This window comes from Mesitornis unicolor, unplaced genomic scaffold (assembly GCF_000695765.1).
Source record: "Mesitornis unicolor isolate BGI_N332 unplaced genomic scaffold, ASM69576v1 scaffold543, whole genome shotgun sequence".
In the NCBI taxonomy this organism is placed as follows: domain Eukaryota; kingdom Metazoa; phylum Chordata; class Aves; order Mesitornithiformes; family Mesitornithidae; genus Mesitornis; species Mesitornis unicolor.
The window spans coordinates 77,068-91,843 of NW_010173732.1; the positions used below are offsets into that span (position 1 = coordinate 77,068).

Consider the following 14,776-nt stretch of genomic DNA (forward strand, 5'->3'; position numbering starts at 1 on the left):
AAGGGTTAAGATATAACTGGTGGGAATGTTTCCATCAAGGCAGCTTTCCATTTACAATAAATAAATAAATGCTGGCATGGGTGGATTCTGACAAAAGTCTAGACAGGAAAATATTGCTACAACCATAAGATATTTCAGCTGATTTCACAGAAACATTTCTCCAACTTAAAGCATTAAGAGCTGTTCAGATCTCTTTAAAACAAACAGAAAAAGGAAAAAAAAAACCCAAAAACCAAAAACCCCCAAGTCAAAACATTTCACACTTCACTCCTAAGCTTTAAAATGTCACAGCAGGTAGTGCAAACCCTATGACAACTTTGCTGGGTTTGGCATTACAGAGAGTTGATAGCCTTAAATGTGCTTGTCCTATGTTAGCCTAGAGGTCCTTCTTGACTGGTGCCGTGCAAGTCTAGGTATGGGGGGGAGAGGGAAGTGAAGAACATCCCAAGTCTCTGTACAGTCTGCTGCTTTATTGAGCCTTCCTGTAAGATGTAGGACATGTATGGTGTGGGGTGTGGCTATGTTTGTTGGTTGTTCTTTGGGGTTTGGGTTGGTTTTGGTTGGTTTGTGTATGCTTGGTTTTTTTAATTTTTACTGGAGAAGGGATTGCTGAATTTCTAGAGTCCTGTTTTGCTGTGTTCCAGATTGGCAGAGATAGAAAGAGTTAGTAATAATGAATGAGTGGCTATTCTATTGTAGCAGAACTCACCAAGTCTCAGTGTAGTTTTATGCTGAGAAATTACCTGGTTGTAATTTGTATGCTGTGTCGGTGCCAGAGGCCAAAACGTTAGTGGAGAAGGGGGTGTGTGTGGGGGGAGAAGCAGTGGAAAAATTACAATGAGCTTTAGTCAACGGGACTGAATGTAGGGCTCCTCACACGGGAAGCCTCACTTATTAAGCAACTTGATCTCTCCCTGTGAGATCATGTGTGAAGAAACAGGTTGAGTCATGTTTGAGGGCGTTTGCCCATGGAATTTTTAGATAAGGATGGTTTATACCTGTGTGTCCTCAGCACAGAGAGACCAGTTACATTCTGCTGCTTCCAGAGGGAATAAGCCTCCTGAGCAGTACAGTTATTCCAGTTTTCTTGTGGTAAGTTTATTGAAAATAACTTTTCTTTCCTTTTCTTCTCCCTCCACCCCCTTCAAAATTCAGTTTCCCTAACTGTGAAGTGTGATAATGGGTGGTTTTCTTCACCAACAGACCCAGGTATCACTACTGAGACTGCAATGGCATGGTGGAAGGCCTGGGTAAGTAGAGGAAATACTGAAGTAAGATACCTTGACTTATAAGTTGCATCAGTCACTGTGTGGGAATGTTTCCCTTTAAATACCACCCATACCTATCTACTGATTTTTCTGACTATAAAATAGCTTTCAGCACTTCTAAAACCTTGATTAGGGAAGGTGTTAACATGATTTCTGGCTTTGAGAAGAAGAGCAGTGTCTTCTTGGTCCTTCGGTTGAGAGTGGTTCAGGGGGTGTTTGTGTGCCTTTTTACGTGGGGAGACAGTACTGAAAAGCAGCAAAGTAACACAGCTGAGGTCTGCATTAGGTCTGAAAGCTGCAGGCTCTTTATCCACTCCCTGCTCTTGTGGCAGTGAGTTCAGGGCACTGGTCTGCCCCCATTTTGATCCCCAGTTGTGCTGGCAGGCTGCGGTCACAGAGGAAGATGTGGCCAAGCCACAGTGTCATTTTCCTTGGTGGGTTTTTAATATTGCAATGACAATGTGGTCTTGGATACCCCATCTATCTGCTGGGAGCCAGAAATGCTGTGTATGTTCTCTTTTAAACTCTTGTGGCTTTGGGAGGAATGTGGCGGGCTGGGGGGATGCTAGTGGGGTGTGCTGAGACAGCCTCCAGGGTACAGCTTGGGCCAGGTAGGAGGCAGCTCTGGTGATGTGCGTAGCTCTGTTGCCGTGGATGGCAGCTGTCCATTAGCCTATGTGAAAGGTCAGGTTTACCCCCAGACTTTATCTCCAGATACCTATAAGCAAAGGTCTAGAAGAGACCAGCTGGAGACACACAATGGAGGAATATTGGTAGAAAAGTGTTCTTTCCCAGCCCAGTCCCCTGCCCAGCACCATTGCCAGTGCTACACAGGCTTTCTCTTAACTGCTTTTGTGTCATCTTTGGAAAGATTTGTGTTCCCCCTCCACCTTGTTGTGAAGAAGGCTTTTTGTTTCAGTAGCCTGTGCAAGGGGTGAGCTGAGCAGGGGGCCTTGAAGGGGTCTCTGCTGCTACTGTGCCAGCTAAGGTGCCCAGGAAGGGTAGGAGAGCTGCCTTGCAGTGTATTATATTACCTCAGGTGCAATACATCATCAAGGAGTGAGAAACCACTTTGCATAAATATGACCAGTTTTCAAGTTCTCGGTTATAATTCTGTGACAGAGGAGTGGGAACTGGAGAAACAAAACAAAATCAAACCAAAGCAAATCAAAACACCTTGGGGGCTGGGGAATACCAAGCTAATTCCTACTTTATTCAGATAGATTTCAGATAGGCATCTTTCCTGATCTCAAAACATATAATGACTTTTTTTTGACAGAAAGACGGAAATCGTAATCTTCCTTTCTACTGGTCTCCCTCTGTCTCCTTATTTCCTTTTGGAAGTTTGGTACATTAAAACAGACTTTTTCCAAAGCTTGGAGTAGCTCTGACTTTAATTTTCCCATTTCTGCTGATCTGCTTCACTCCATGTCACCCCAAGCTGGAAATCTTCTGAAAACTTAGAGTGAGAAAAGGAGTAGAAAAGCCTTTGGAAGCTCCAGCGATCTCTTACCTGTTGGTGTTGTAGGGGTTGGAGGCATGGAGAAGATGAGAAAGCAAAAACTTTCTCAAAAGGATAGTAGAAGATTGTTTTCCAAACCCTTCATCATACACTGATTCCATTGTTTTCATGCAAATTATTCATCTTCACATGAGCATTACACAGATGGTTTGCGTAGTTTCAGTTAGTTAATCATAGGATCAATTCATCTGGGAAACAAGACCAAACTGAACAGGGTTACTCTGGAGACCTGTTGTGATCGTACCTGTGCTGTAACAATTAAATACAGGAGAATGAGGTGTATGAGTGAGTCAGGAGAGCGCTACTTGAGCCAGGATGGGCTGTAAATGTTTATTGGAATTAGTACCAAAAAAATTGACTATTGTTTAAGTTGTTTCCGCTGCCTCCAAATGAAAGCTCAGCTTTGCACTCCCTCCTTCTCTGAGTCACCAGGCACAGGCCCAGAGGGTTTCTTTCACATGAGCACCTGTATGTAGCTAGAGAGGATTGTCCACCATTTTCAGAGCAAAATCAGATGGTTGATGTAGTAACCTGCTTTCCAGGGCAGTTGTTTTGGTGCCAGCTGACTTCACAGGGGAGCAGAAAAGGAGAGCTTGCAATGGTCCTACCAGCTCAACCAAACCTTCTGTTCCAGAATGATGACAAACCTTTGAGGGTGGCAATGCTTTCTACAGTGACAGCTTCGCAACAGCCTTAAATTTGCTGCTCTGTAGTCATTGGGACTCAAAGCTGCATCTAGTGAGAAGTTTTCTGTTGACACTGCCCACTCTGCAGCTGCTCTCTCATTGGGAGCAGGGTGTGGTAGCGTAAGAGTCTGTCTCTGTGCTGGCTGTTAAAGCAAACTTCAGCAAGCTGAAACCTCTTGTTGATCTTCCTAATTGATGAACATACTGCCTCTCTTGATACCCATCATTGCCTCTTGCTCACTTGTCACTGCTCCCAGAGCTTGGCTTGCCAAGAATACAAGCATGTGCCAGCTATACCTAGCAATAAAGCACTCAACAAGGACACCTGAGCTGGTTTGCCAAGAAGCCAGCCTGAGCATCTGTGCAACACAGTGTGGGTATGCTTCAGCTGAGGAGCTAGGCTAGACCTGGCATTTGTTGGCAGATACTCCTGAGCACGAAGCCATCGATCTTCCAGCCTCTCATTAAAAACCAGGAATGCAAGCCCTGAAGGGATTTTCTAGAGGCTTTTCTACCTGGCAAGGATTGCTTGAAGGGTTGTTCTCTGAGCAGTACTTGGATGAGACTGTAGAAGAAGAGGAGTAGAGCCCTCTTTAGCACAGGAGATAAGAGCAGAAGGGATTTGCACCATAGCAGGAAGCTGCTGGGTGGCACTTGGTTGTCCATGTAATGCAAGTCAGATGGGACAGCCATAGTGATTCCTTCTGGTCTGTAAGCTCTGATTTGAAAGTGGTTTTTTCCATTACTTTGAGGTCACCCTCACTGAAGAGTCCCCATTGAAAAATCCATCAAGTCATACTGATATCATTAGGTCAATATTAACCTTGACCCTGCAAGTAAATTTATAAGAATATAGTACTTTACTAAATCTTTTTGCTGCTAAGGAAGAGAAAATGCTGTCCATTTTTGGAATGAAATGGTGATGATTCTCTATGACTAACTACTGATGTACTCTGCTGTTGATAGGACCTTATTGTTAGAAATGCATCAATATATTCAAGACAGTCCCTTGACTAACAGCTTTTGTTAAAAATTCAAGCCTGGGATCTGGTTGATGGCCCACTACCTTGTGGTGACTGGAATAAGTCTCAGCATGTTTTTCTGCCCCAGAACTCTAGCACTGGCAGTGCCTTAGGGGTCTGTCTGGAGGATTCCTGTGTAGTTAGCCCTTGATTCAGGGGAGAACATCAAGCCTGCACTTCTCCAAATGTATTTGTTCCTTCGAAGTAGTCTCTTGGCCCAAATCCTTTCAGCATAGATACTTCCTTCTTGAAATCATCTGTGCACAAGTGAAGCAGCAGTAGGAGAATAAACTTCTACCTAGAAAAATGGTCTGTGAAAGTGTAACTATTTCATGAAATCAAAAAACTGTGGGTAAAATGTACCCTGCACCAAACTACCAAGAAATGCAGTTCCTAATAGCAGTATAATACAATACCATACATGTTATGAAGTATTGTACTTAACAGGTGAATAAGAAAGTGTAGCTTACTCAGCTTTTCCTATCAGACTGCCAACACCTAGTGACTGTTGCAGCAGTGTTGGTCGTGCTTTGCACTTCATGTTTCTGCCAGGAGCCGAAGGCTGGTAGAGGCAGCTGGAGGCAGGAAACTTGTGTGCTCTTCGGAGCTCTGCTAAGATGCTTTGAACCAACCCCTCCCTCCACTCTTCTCTGCCTTCCCCGTGTGTAGGCAATGAATAATACTCATTTACTTTCCAAAATGCTTTTTCAGCTGATGAAAAGCAGTGGTGAAAAGTCCTGTGTTTTTCTTCTTCTTTCAGAGTGAAGCGGAGGGCAAGTCTGTGACAGGTGCTTTAAACTTTGACCCCGCGCCTGATGCTCAGGCTCTGTACAAGGCCATGAAAGGGCTTGGTGAGTTGACTCCTATGGCATGTGTAAATGCTATGTTCTGCTTATAATTGCCCAGTTGAAAGCCATTATTTCAGAAAATTGCGGCCAGAGATACAATGTTTTAATGTGAAAAATTAAAAATTAGCTTCCTCAACACATAAATACTTAAACTTCTACATTATGAAGTAAATGAACTAGGGAAGGTTGTCTGAATTGTACTGGGATTTTGGACTAGTCTCAACCTATTCCATGCACTGTGTTTATGGCTTATTGTTGCTTTCCACAGGGACTGATGAACAAGCTATAATTGATGTCCTAACCAAGAGGAGCAATATGCAACGTCAACAGATTGCCAAATCCTACAAAGCACAGTTTGGAAAGGTTATTCCAATTCAGTCACTGTTGCGCTGCATGCAGGGCATAGTAAATGGGTGTACAGTTTATCCTGCAGGCATTCTGTAAACAATATGCAGGTCTTCTGCAGAGAAGTAGATTAATATGTGTTTATAAGGCCTGAGGTGAACATGTGCAATTAATTTTTGGTTGGAACAACTGGTTTTCCAACAAAGTTTGTAATTTTTTTGTAAAATGCATTTTGACCAGAAATATTTTTTTTAAATATATTTTAAGTGTAACTTCTTATTACTTTTGAAGCTATAACAAAAGTTGATACCTTTCTAAGTGGCATTCTGAGTAAAATATTGCTTTGGTTTGGGGCCCTTTTAAATGTCAAAGAAAGTTCTGTTTAAAGAGTCGTTTAATTATATTTGTTTGGAAATTCTGAAAATGAAAACAAACTGTGGTTATTGACAACCATGTTTTCCTGTGGCTATCTTTCTGTCTTTGATAAAATCTTACTTTTATTAGGAAAACTCTCCCACCAGCCATACTCTGGAGCTAGTTGTCTGAGAGCCACAGTTAAAGAGAGGGAAAGAAAGAAATGTATTGAGAAAGAGAAGTATGGGCTCTTGGCTCAGCATAGAAATGGGAGTCTCCAGTGACCCTTGCTGCCATGCAAGGACTTAAAAAAGGGAAACAAATGTGAGGGGGGCAATATGGAACAATGAATAGAGTGCTTGCATCCCACTAAAACATAGTGGATCATACCCTAAAAAAACCTGCGTTATAGTGAAAAGAAAGTTTGAAGTCTGTCTTGAAATGGACTGCGTGCCTGATTCTGCAAAAGTCCTGGGTGCATGTTCATATGCAGGCTCTGGGACTTGGCTCTGTCTGAAGCTACATCCCTTGCTCAACTCAAGACCTTTGGCCGCCTGGTTCTGCTCACTGAGTAAAGCAGGGTGGGGGAAGATTTTTATTATCCCTACTCTGCTGCAGAATTAATTAGTACCGGGGAGAAGCTTGAGTAATGGGACAACAGGGAACGTAGAAGGACCTAGACAAATCCCATTTTGGAGTTAGGTGTGTTTTCCACTCCTGGAACTTTTCTAATAAACTATCAACGCAATACTGTTGTTCAGCTTCATTGCTGTAGGCCATGGGGATGGAAACAGTGCTTGGCACTGATCCTCTGAGGCTTTTTATGTAACTGTGTGGTGCATGTTTGACAGGATCTGATTGAATGCCTGAAGTGTGAACTCTGTGGCAGTTTCGAGAGCCTCATTGTAGCTCTTATGTACTCCCCTTTCAAGTATGATGCCAAGGAACTATACGATGCCATGAAGGTAAGCAAATTACATGCTGATATTTAAGTAGCAGTATGGTTCCATAGTTAACTTCCTGTAACTCTGCTTAGTAAGTGATAGTAACTGGACTGTTGCATGGTTAAGTTTATTAGCAGCAGCCTTTGAGAAATAGTTAATTATGCTATTAATGCATATCTGTTGGGAAGTGCTGCTTTAATATTTGTTTACACATGCATACGCATAATGTATGTGTATGAGAGTTTCTGTGCATACATGTCTCAAAAAGCCTGGGGAAGGCAACAGCAAAACTAAACTCAGCTTTGACAAGGAAGGAGCATCCACAAGATGACGGTTTTCAGTTGAACCTTTCTTTGCTGCTTTCTGCAGCACCTCTTGTGAATGGAGCACAATGGCACAAAGCTACTGCCCTGGTGCCTCGAGATGTGAAACTTTTAAGAGATCAAGAAGTGGTGGTGCGAGGGCCAGACTGGGACTGGCTGGGATCCTACCTGTGGATACAATATCTTTTCAAGTTTCAGATGCAGAGAGGTCTATTAAAATGGTACAAAGATAGACTGACTAGGCAAGCATTGGTCTCCCCACATCCCTCTAACGCTGTCTGTCATTGAAGATCCAGATCCAGAAATGTATTGCAGAAGTGCAGGGTTATATATAATCATCCTTTTGAAATTAAACACCTCAGGAAAAGAAACTATGTTCAAACCAAATGTGCTTTGTGTCTCCAGCTTTCATCCTGACAGTTTCTCACAGCTCAGCATACAGCATAATACTTTGCTGCCATCCGACTTCTCACTTGATCATACTTCTCTCGCAATAAATCACACCCCATGATTAGGTGCCTTTCTCCACCTTTATTTCTCCACTGTGTTTTCTATTAAAGGGTGTAGGAACAAGTGAAGATGTTATCATAGAGATCCTGGCATCCCGGACAAAAGCACAGATCAAAGAGATAGTCAAGGCCTACAAAGAAGGTAAAGTGCCTGGGGCTCAGATTTGCTGGTCAGAGCAATGTGTGACTGCCTGATTGCACAGCAGAAATGGTGTTACCAACTAGCACTGTCAGCAGGAGAAGGAGATTTTTAAAAGCAGGAAGATGCAACCTAACTCTGCTTTCAGCCTGGCACACAGAACATGGCTATGCTGAGAGAATTTGAAAATCACTTTCTAAATCTCCATCCAGCTAGTGGAAAAGGTCAGCAAATCACAGATTTGGTTCAGTTTGGCTGAACCAAGGCTGTTGTCCGAATGAAAAAAAACCCTATATCTATGCACCTGCCTTTTTCTCCCCATTAAATACACTCTAGAGGGGAATTTATCAAATTCCAAAGACAAATTTGTCTTGTCTTTGATCACTTAAACTATATCTCTAACATTAACTCTGTGTTTATGCCTTGGACATCAGTTGGATGCAAATGCTGACCTGGGTATCACTGAGGGTGTAAGCTGCTCTCAGCCCTGTTTTCTTTCCTTAATGACCTCCTGACTAGTGTCAGGCTACTATGTGTCCTCGGGTGACTGGTAATATCCTGACTATATCACCCAAATAACAAATCCTTCCATTGTCCTTCTCTTTCCCCTGGGTAGAATACGGTTCTGATCTGGAAGATGACATAAAATCGGAAACAAGTGGCTACTTTGAAAAGATTCTGGTTTGCCTTCTTCAGGTAATGCTAGAGAAGAGAAATGAGGGTATAAAGATCTTCACATTCTTCTCTTCCTTTTGGAAGTAGACATGCAATAGAAGAGGCAATAGTCATGACCACCAGATAAACTGCAGAGACAAACACATAACTTGAACTGGATTTGTGTTTCAACTTCGATGTGACTAAAGCAGGGAAACCTCCTCCCTTAGCAACAGGAAGAGAGCTGGGAACAGTCAGCTCTACTGCTGGGAGACTTTTTACATATGCATAAAGCCATTGCTCTCTACAAGGGACTTAGAAAAAAGTGTCTGACAACTATGATTCCCCACTCTTCCAGGGTCTGTCCCCTCAATGCTGAGTGCATTTATCCCATCACATTTTATGAATTTTCCTGCCTAGCAGCAGAACAACTTAACAATTTTTTTGGCTGTGGTTCATATGACTGATTTCAGTGCCTTTTAGTGAAGGAGTTAGCACTTGTACTGTCTGAAACATTACTCCTTAAGTACTCTGCAGAAATAACTGAGAATGATAACTGATCTTTGCCCAGAATGTACATTGTGATCCTTATATATGGAAGAATCTTCATGAGATGAAATGGTTACCTTTCTTTTTCTTCTCACAGGGTGAGAGGGACAATGCCACTCTCTATGTGGACACAGCACTGGCTCTCCAGGATGCAGAGGTACTCTCAAATGCCTGTGATCAATGGTATGCCTGTATCCCACCTGCCTTGAGCTTCCAAGTGCTTCAGTGGACTGCAGAGTCCTGGTCAGAGGAGGGGTGGTCTTCAAGTGGAAGCAACTTGGGATTCTTCAGTTTTGCCTATGCTGCTGAGCCTTGCTGTTCCGAAAAGGAGTGATGAGAGTTGGGCTTGGGCTCAGCTGCTTTTGATATGTGAAAGTATATGGGTATGATGGAGTGGGAGAGCAGAAAATAGGGAAGAAACCTAAAGACTATTTTTTGATGCTGCAGGAGGGCTGGAAAGGGTGCAGACAGTGGCTGTTCCAATTTAATTAGAAAAGCTGGTTAAAGGTTTTCATAATAGACCATTCTAGAAGAGACCAGTTCACACAGTGTTTTATGTTACTTCAACCCCCTTTACCTTAGCAGTGTCTTAAGCCAAACTCTGTTCCTTTACCAGCTGCACACACAGAACATCTCTCTAACAGTTGCGTGTTAAATTACAGGCTCTCTATGCTGCTGGGGAGAAGATAAAGGGCACTGACGAGATGCAGTTCATCACCATCTTGTGCTCAAGGAGTGCCACACACTTGCTGAAAGGTATGGATACTCCCAAGTCTCTGAAATGAGAAATCACTCTAGCAAAAATGAAACAGCAGGACTGTAGATGGGTAGTCAGAAATAAGTACCTGAGCCTGTCTCCTAATCTTTGGTCACTCAGGGACCAAAAGCTACCAGTAGCTTTTGTGAAAACTTATGAAGATTTAGTGCTGCTGAAAATCAAGTGGCTTATCTAGGAGTCTGTATGCAGTGGTGACGGCTGGATGGAATAGCTGTTTTTATGAACTCAAGGAAAGAGAGTGAGTCGTTTTCTAACCAGGTTGGGACATGCACTAGACAGAGCCATGACTCCTTGGATGTGGGTTCCTCTGGGGAAAAAAATCACTGCAAAAGTAGGTGGTTATTCAATGCTGGAGAATCACAGAGTGCAGCCTGCATTTCTGCCCTGAAACCAGAATTCTTGAGGGCATCAGAGGCTGCTGGGAGGGAAGACACTAACCCAGCTCCAGCTATGGGAGCCCTCAGCTCCCCACTGCCCTGAGCAGCTCTAGAATTCTGAGGCATTCCAAGGCTCTGACTAACAGATTTTGTTATGTTGGCTGAATCTAAGCATATCAAGTACTGTGCAAATCGGTTGGACCTAAACTGATAAATTTAGCTGGTGATAAACTTGGTATGTCTGAGCTTTTTCAAGCTGAGGTCTTCTGAGGCTGTTTTCTAGGCGCTGGAGGCCAGCTCCCCCTTGTGTTTCAGATTAATCTCCAAACGACAGTTAAAAAACAAAAATAAAGTGGTCTCCAGTCTTTGGCTGTGTCTGCCTTTAAGAACAGAATTTCAACTTCTCGTTATCAGGATGCAGCCAATCTTTGGGACCTACTGTTTCACCAAGCAAGTAATATCCTCTGTGCTATAGCAGCCTGTAACTGTTTGTGTTTAAAACTTGAGACTAATTGTTACAGCCTATTTCTTTTTTTAAAATACAGATAGTAGGCCTGAGTTGAGAAGGTTGTATCCATGTGTCTACTCTGTGGTATTGCCTTTCCCCAAAGTATCTGAGCATCAGTGTTTAGGTATCTGATCTTGAATGCTGAGCAAGCTTAATTAAGATGTCCGTGGCATTACATAGCAGTTTTCCTTCTTTGTTATTCTGAAAGCTAGGAAACTAAACTAAGATCTGTAAATCTGAACTCTGGAGTATGCAGAGTGTGTAAGGTGAACAACAACTCTGTTTCTGAGCTTTTATTAATGTGGGAGTTCAAATATCTTGGAATCTGGACCTGCGTCATCTTTTCTGAGTTAGTTGGTTGGTTTTTTGTTTGTTTGTTTGTTTTTAATTGTGGATGAAATAATACTTTTTCCCAAAGTGCTGTCATGATTTAAAAGTCCAAGGGTAACAAGCAGCATAGTCCTAGATTTAATTTGGTTTTATTTTGGTTCCTGAAAATAGTGACATCAACAAACACAAGACCAAAAGATTGAGTTGTGCCTAACCTTCTGCTGTGTGCTTCCTTTCTGTGGTTAAAGACAGCGATGAAGGGTCAGATTTCCAATAGAATGAGGTGACTGAACTTGCATTTTGTAATGAAGGCAGTGGGTGGGCTGGTTTTTTGTCAATGTTGCCATCTATTTTTGTAGCTGACTTCTGGGCTTGACTGAAGTCTCCTGAAGTTGGTGCAAATGTGACAATTGTTTTAGCAGGATGTGTTTTTATATTGGCACTCAAGGAAAACTTGTAAATATTGGTCATAAAATGTCTGAGCAGTTGCTTGGTAAAAAAACCTGGGGTTCTCTGTGTTTCAAACAGTGTTTGAAGAGTACCAGAAACTGTCTGGTAAGAGCATAGAAGACTCTATCAAGAGTGAAACTAATGGTTCACTTGAGGATGCCATGCTGGCTATTGGTAAGATTGACTACATTTCCTTTTCTTTTGTCTGAGCCTGCTGCCTTTTCTCCTGCAGCACTTGACTGTTATTAAATGAATCTACTTATTTATAAAGGTAGCTGGTAGGAAGTAAAGGGTACTTCTTAGGTAAGATAAACTCAGATTCCAGTGGTACACTAAGTTAATGGAAAGCACATTGAATCTCTGTTACCTGCTGCCCTGAACTAGAATTACCATTGATTCTTACTGAGCCTTTTTGTGTGCCTAGTGAAATGCACCAGGAGTGTCCATTGCTACTTTGCAGAAAGGCTGTACAATGCTTTGAAGGTAAGACACTTCATTGTAACATACTCGTATTGATACTGGACTTAACTTGTAACCTGGCTTTCACCAATTCAAATTAGAAGACCCAAAGTTTTGGTGAAATCCAGCAAGTTTAATGCTATTGTTGCAAGTAATAGCAGAATTCCTTCAAACACCTTGGGTAGGAAAGTACACTTTAAGCTTGAGATACTACTAGAGTCTGAATTTTCTGATTGAGGAGTCCACAAGAAGCCAGTTCCACCCTCTGGAACAGAGACAAAACTTCTGGAAGATACTTTTCTAGGAAGTTGATCATGGTAGAGTTTTGCCCATGATGTTAATGGACTTAACCACAGTATTTTCTCTTTAGGAAGTAATTCTGTCAATGGCAGTATAAAATTAAAGAGTTCCAAATGGGAACACATAAGGCATCTCCAGATTGTGTCCCTGTAATTCTTAACTGATAAGTAAAGGATGTCAGCTCTCCCAACTTTGTGGAAAGCTGAGATGAGTGATTATTCTTGTTATCGATGTGATCTCAATTTTCCTGTGAGTGACTAAACAATATTAGTTGAAGCCAAGTGTTGTATGGGTGGTGCTACGGAAAGACAATATGTATTCAGTATCCGCTTCCAATTCTGTGGCATGTTTGACATGTGCAAAGACTGATAGTGCACTTCCATGGTGGACTTAACGGTATTGACAGTGGCCCCTGGGAGGGGAGTGGGAGTTGGCCCTCCAGAAAGAGAAGCAGATGTGCTACAGAACATGTGCCAAGCAATGTTTGAAAGCTGACTCTTCCTATCCTGGACCTTGCTACAGCTTATCTCTTGAACACCCACTAACAACACAGACTGATGCATTTGTTATTTCAGGGGTCTGGCACCCGTGACGGGACTCTTACAAGGGTGATTGTCTCTCGAAGTGAAGTTGACTTAAATCTTATAAAGGCTGAATTCAAGCATATTGCAGGAAAATCTCTCTCCAGTATGATTACGGTAAGCAGCATCTTGATAGGTTGATCCTTAGCCATTGCATACATTCCTAATCTGTCTAGCACCGTGTGATGCTTCCATGGTTGTATTTAATAAAAATGTCATTTCTGCTAATATCATAGCTGTCCTTTATTAGGCCTAGTAACAATCAGATCCTTTGGAGACATATACGCCTGAAAGGTGAGTCAAATTGTATACTCTGTAACTCGGGCAAAGCCAAACCTCAGGAGAGACTGCTCCAGGTTTTTCATGGACCAAACTCTGTATTCATGCACTTCATGATCTCCTAAACGAATCTAGATTGGTTTAATTCTCCCTGTTACACTTTGCCCGTGTTGCTGTGCTATTTTGTCCTCTCTTTCTCTCTGCTGTCCTTAACTAGCTGAAGCCAGTGCCATGTAAGTCAAAACAGTGTTGGGTGGGTTTTTTGTTCTGTTTTCTTTTTGTTGTTGGTTTGTTTTGGTTTTTTTGTTTGTGGCTTTTTTTTTTTTCAGTTGACCTATCTCAGATGAAGGCCTGGTCTGTACTGTGGTGGGAGAGGTTTAGAAACTGAACTTTGTCAAAGCTCATTGTAGCTTTTGAGGTTTGAGTCTCAGCTCTGAGTGAATGACCCTCTCCTGTTAGGGGTAAAATGTTGGGTTTTACCATTTTTCCTAAGGACTCTGGGACATTCCTCTCTCCCAGTGCAAATGGTACAGAAGCACTATCCTTAACAGTGCCCATGGGAAGTCTGGTTCTGTAATGAAGGCCCTTTCTTCTAATTGACACTGTCAGTGTCTGTCACGTTGATTAATGATCAGTCTTCAAGGTCTGTGCAGAATATTCATTCCTTCTGAGAAGTTGAACTGGCTTTATACCTGTCCTCACAAAACATTCAAAGGAAGACAATTTTTCATCTAGAAATATTCTCTGTAGTGCTTCTCTAGATCAAAATGGCTGTATCTGTGGCTTTTAAAAAAAATGTCATGTGTCAGGGCTAACTATACAGCCCTTTCCCTTCCTGTAGGGGAGAGAATGCTACACAAACACCCAGGGACATAAAATCTGAACACAGCAGGATTGGTTGCTCTTGTTCATGCTGACTTTGCCTGTGCTGCTCTGCGAGATGAAGCCATGATCAATTGCTCACCTGCATTTCAAAGAAAAGAATTGGACTTGATACATGTTATTTCAGGTGGTGGCTGCAAACCTCGTTTCTCCATTCACTCTGGATGGTGTGTCAGCTGGCCGTAACTCTGCTGAAGTCAGGCTTGCTCTTTCCAAAGTCCTTTTCCTGTGTGGGCATATTCCATAGACTGACAAAGTCAGCACTCGGAGCATGCAGAGGAACTTCTACACTCACCTTTTTTTTTCTTTCCTTCCTGTCAGGATGACACCAGTGGCGACTACAAGACAGCCTTGCTGAATCTCTGTGGCAGTGACTGACAAAATCTGCGAGGAAGATGATGAAATGGATACAGAGGGAAAACTAGCAGTGAACAAGGGTCTGAAAATGTGCATGTAGAAAACCTTTCTAGTGATCCAAGTAGGGAGAAAAAGAAGATCAAATTAATTGTCAAGATTTCCAAAGCTCTCTGAAGGATGTGGGTGCTCATTACACATTAAAAACTATTCACTTCCCTAACAGCTTTTCAAACATAAGTAAGAATGTTTCTTTTTTGTTTCTGTTCTGTTCTGGGAAATTTCCCTTCTTTTTTAATACACTGTGAAGGGTGG

The 14,776-nt window shown here is 42.3% G+C and overlaps 1 protein-coding gene across 3 annotated transcripts; it reads left to right on the forward strand.

Annotated features, from left to right (window-relative positions):
* The first annotated feature begins 1,229 nt into the window (after positions 1–1,229).
* On the forward strand, positions 1,230–14,485 carry LOC104537794 (annexin A8-like). 3 transcript variants are annotated; one of them, XM_010180790.1, is made up of 12 exons: positions 1,230–1,250; positions 5,259–5,349; positions 5,615–5,709; positions 6,897–7,010; positions 7,873–7,963; positions 8,577–8,656; positions 9,261–9,320; positions 9,826–9,919; positions 11,685–11,780; positions 12,031–12,089; positions 12,941–13,063; positions 14,429–14,485. In XM_010180790.1, exons 1-12 carry the CDS (start codon positions 1,230–1,232, stop codon positions 14,483–14,485), a joined length of 981 nt encoding a protein of 326 aa, XP_010179092.1. The 3 variants fall into 3 exon arrangements, with proteins under 3 accessions (XP_010179092.1, XP_010179093.1, XP_010179094.1); XM_010180791.1 differs by lacking the exons at positions 7,873–7,963; positions 8,577–8,656; XM_010180792.1 differs by lacking the exons at positions 5,259–5,349; positions 5,615–5,709.
* Positions 14,486–14,776: the final 291 nt, after the last annotated feature.

What these genes read in the sequence shown, in the direction of transcription:
- LOC104537794 (XM_010180790.1), top strand. Translation starts at nt 1,230, where the DNA reads ATGGCATGGTGGAAGGCCTGG. An exon ending in GGATGCCATGCTGGCTATTG is followed by an intron (nt 11,781 to 12,030) that starts GTAAGATTGACT and finishes TTGTGTGCCTAG; the next exon opens with TGAAATGCACCAGGAGTGTC. An exon ending in GGCTGTACAATGCTTTGAAG is followed by an intron (nt 12,090 to 12,940) that starts GTAAGACACTTC and finishes TTGTTATTTCAG; the next exon opens with GGGTCTGGCACCCGTGACGG.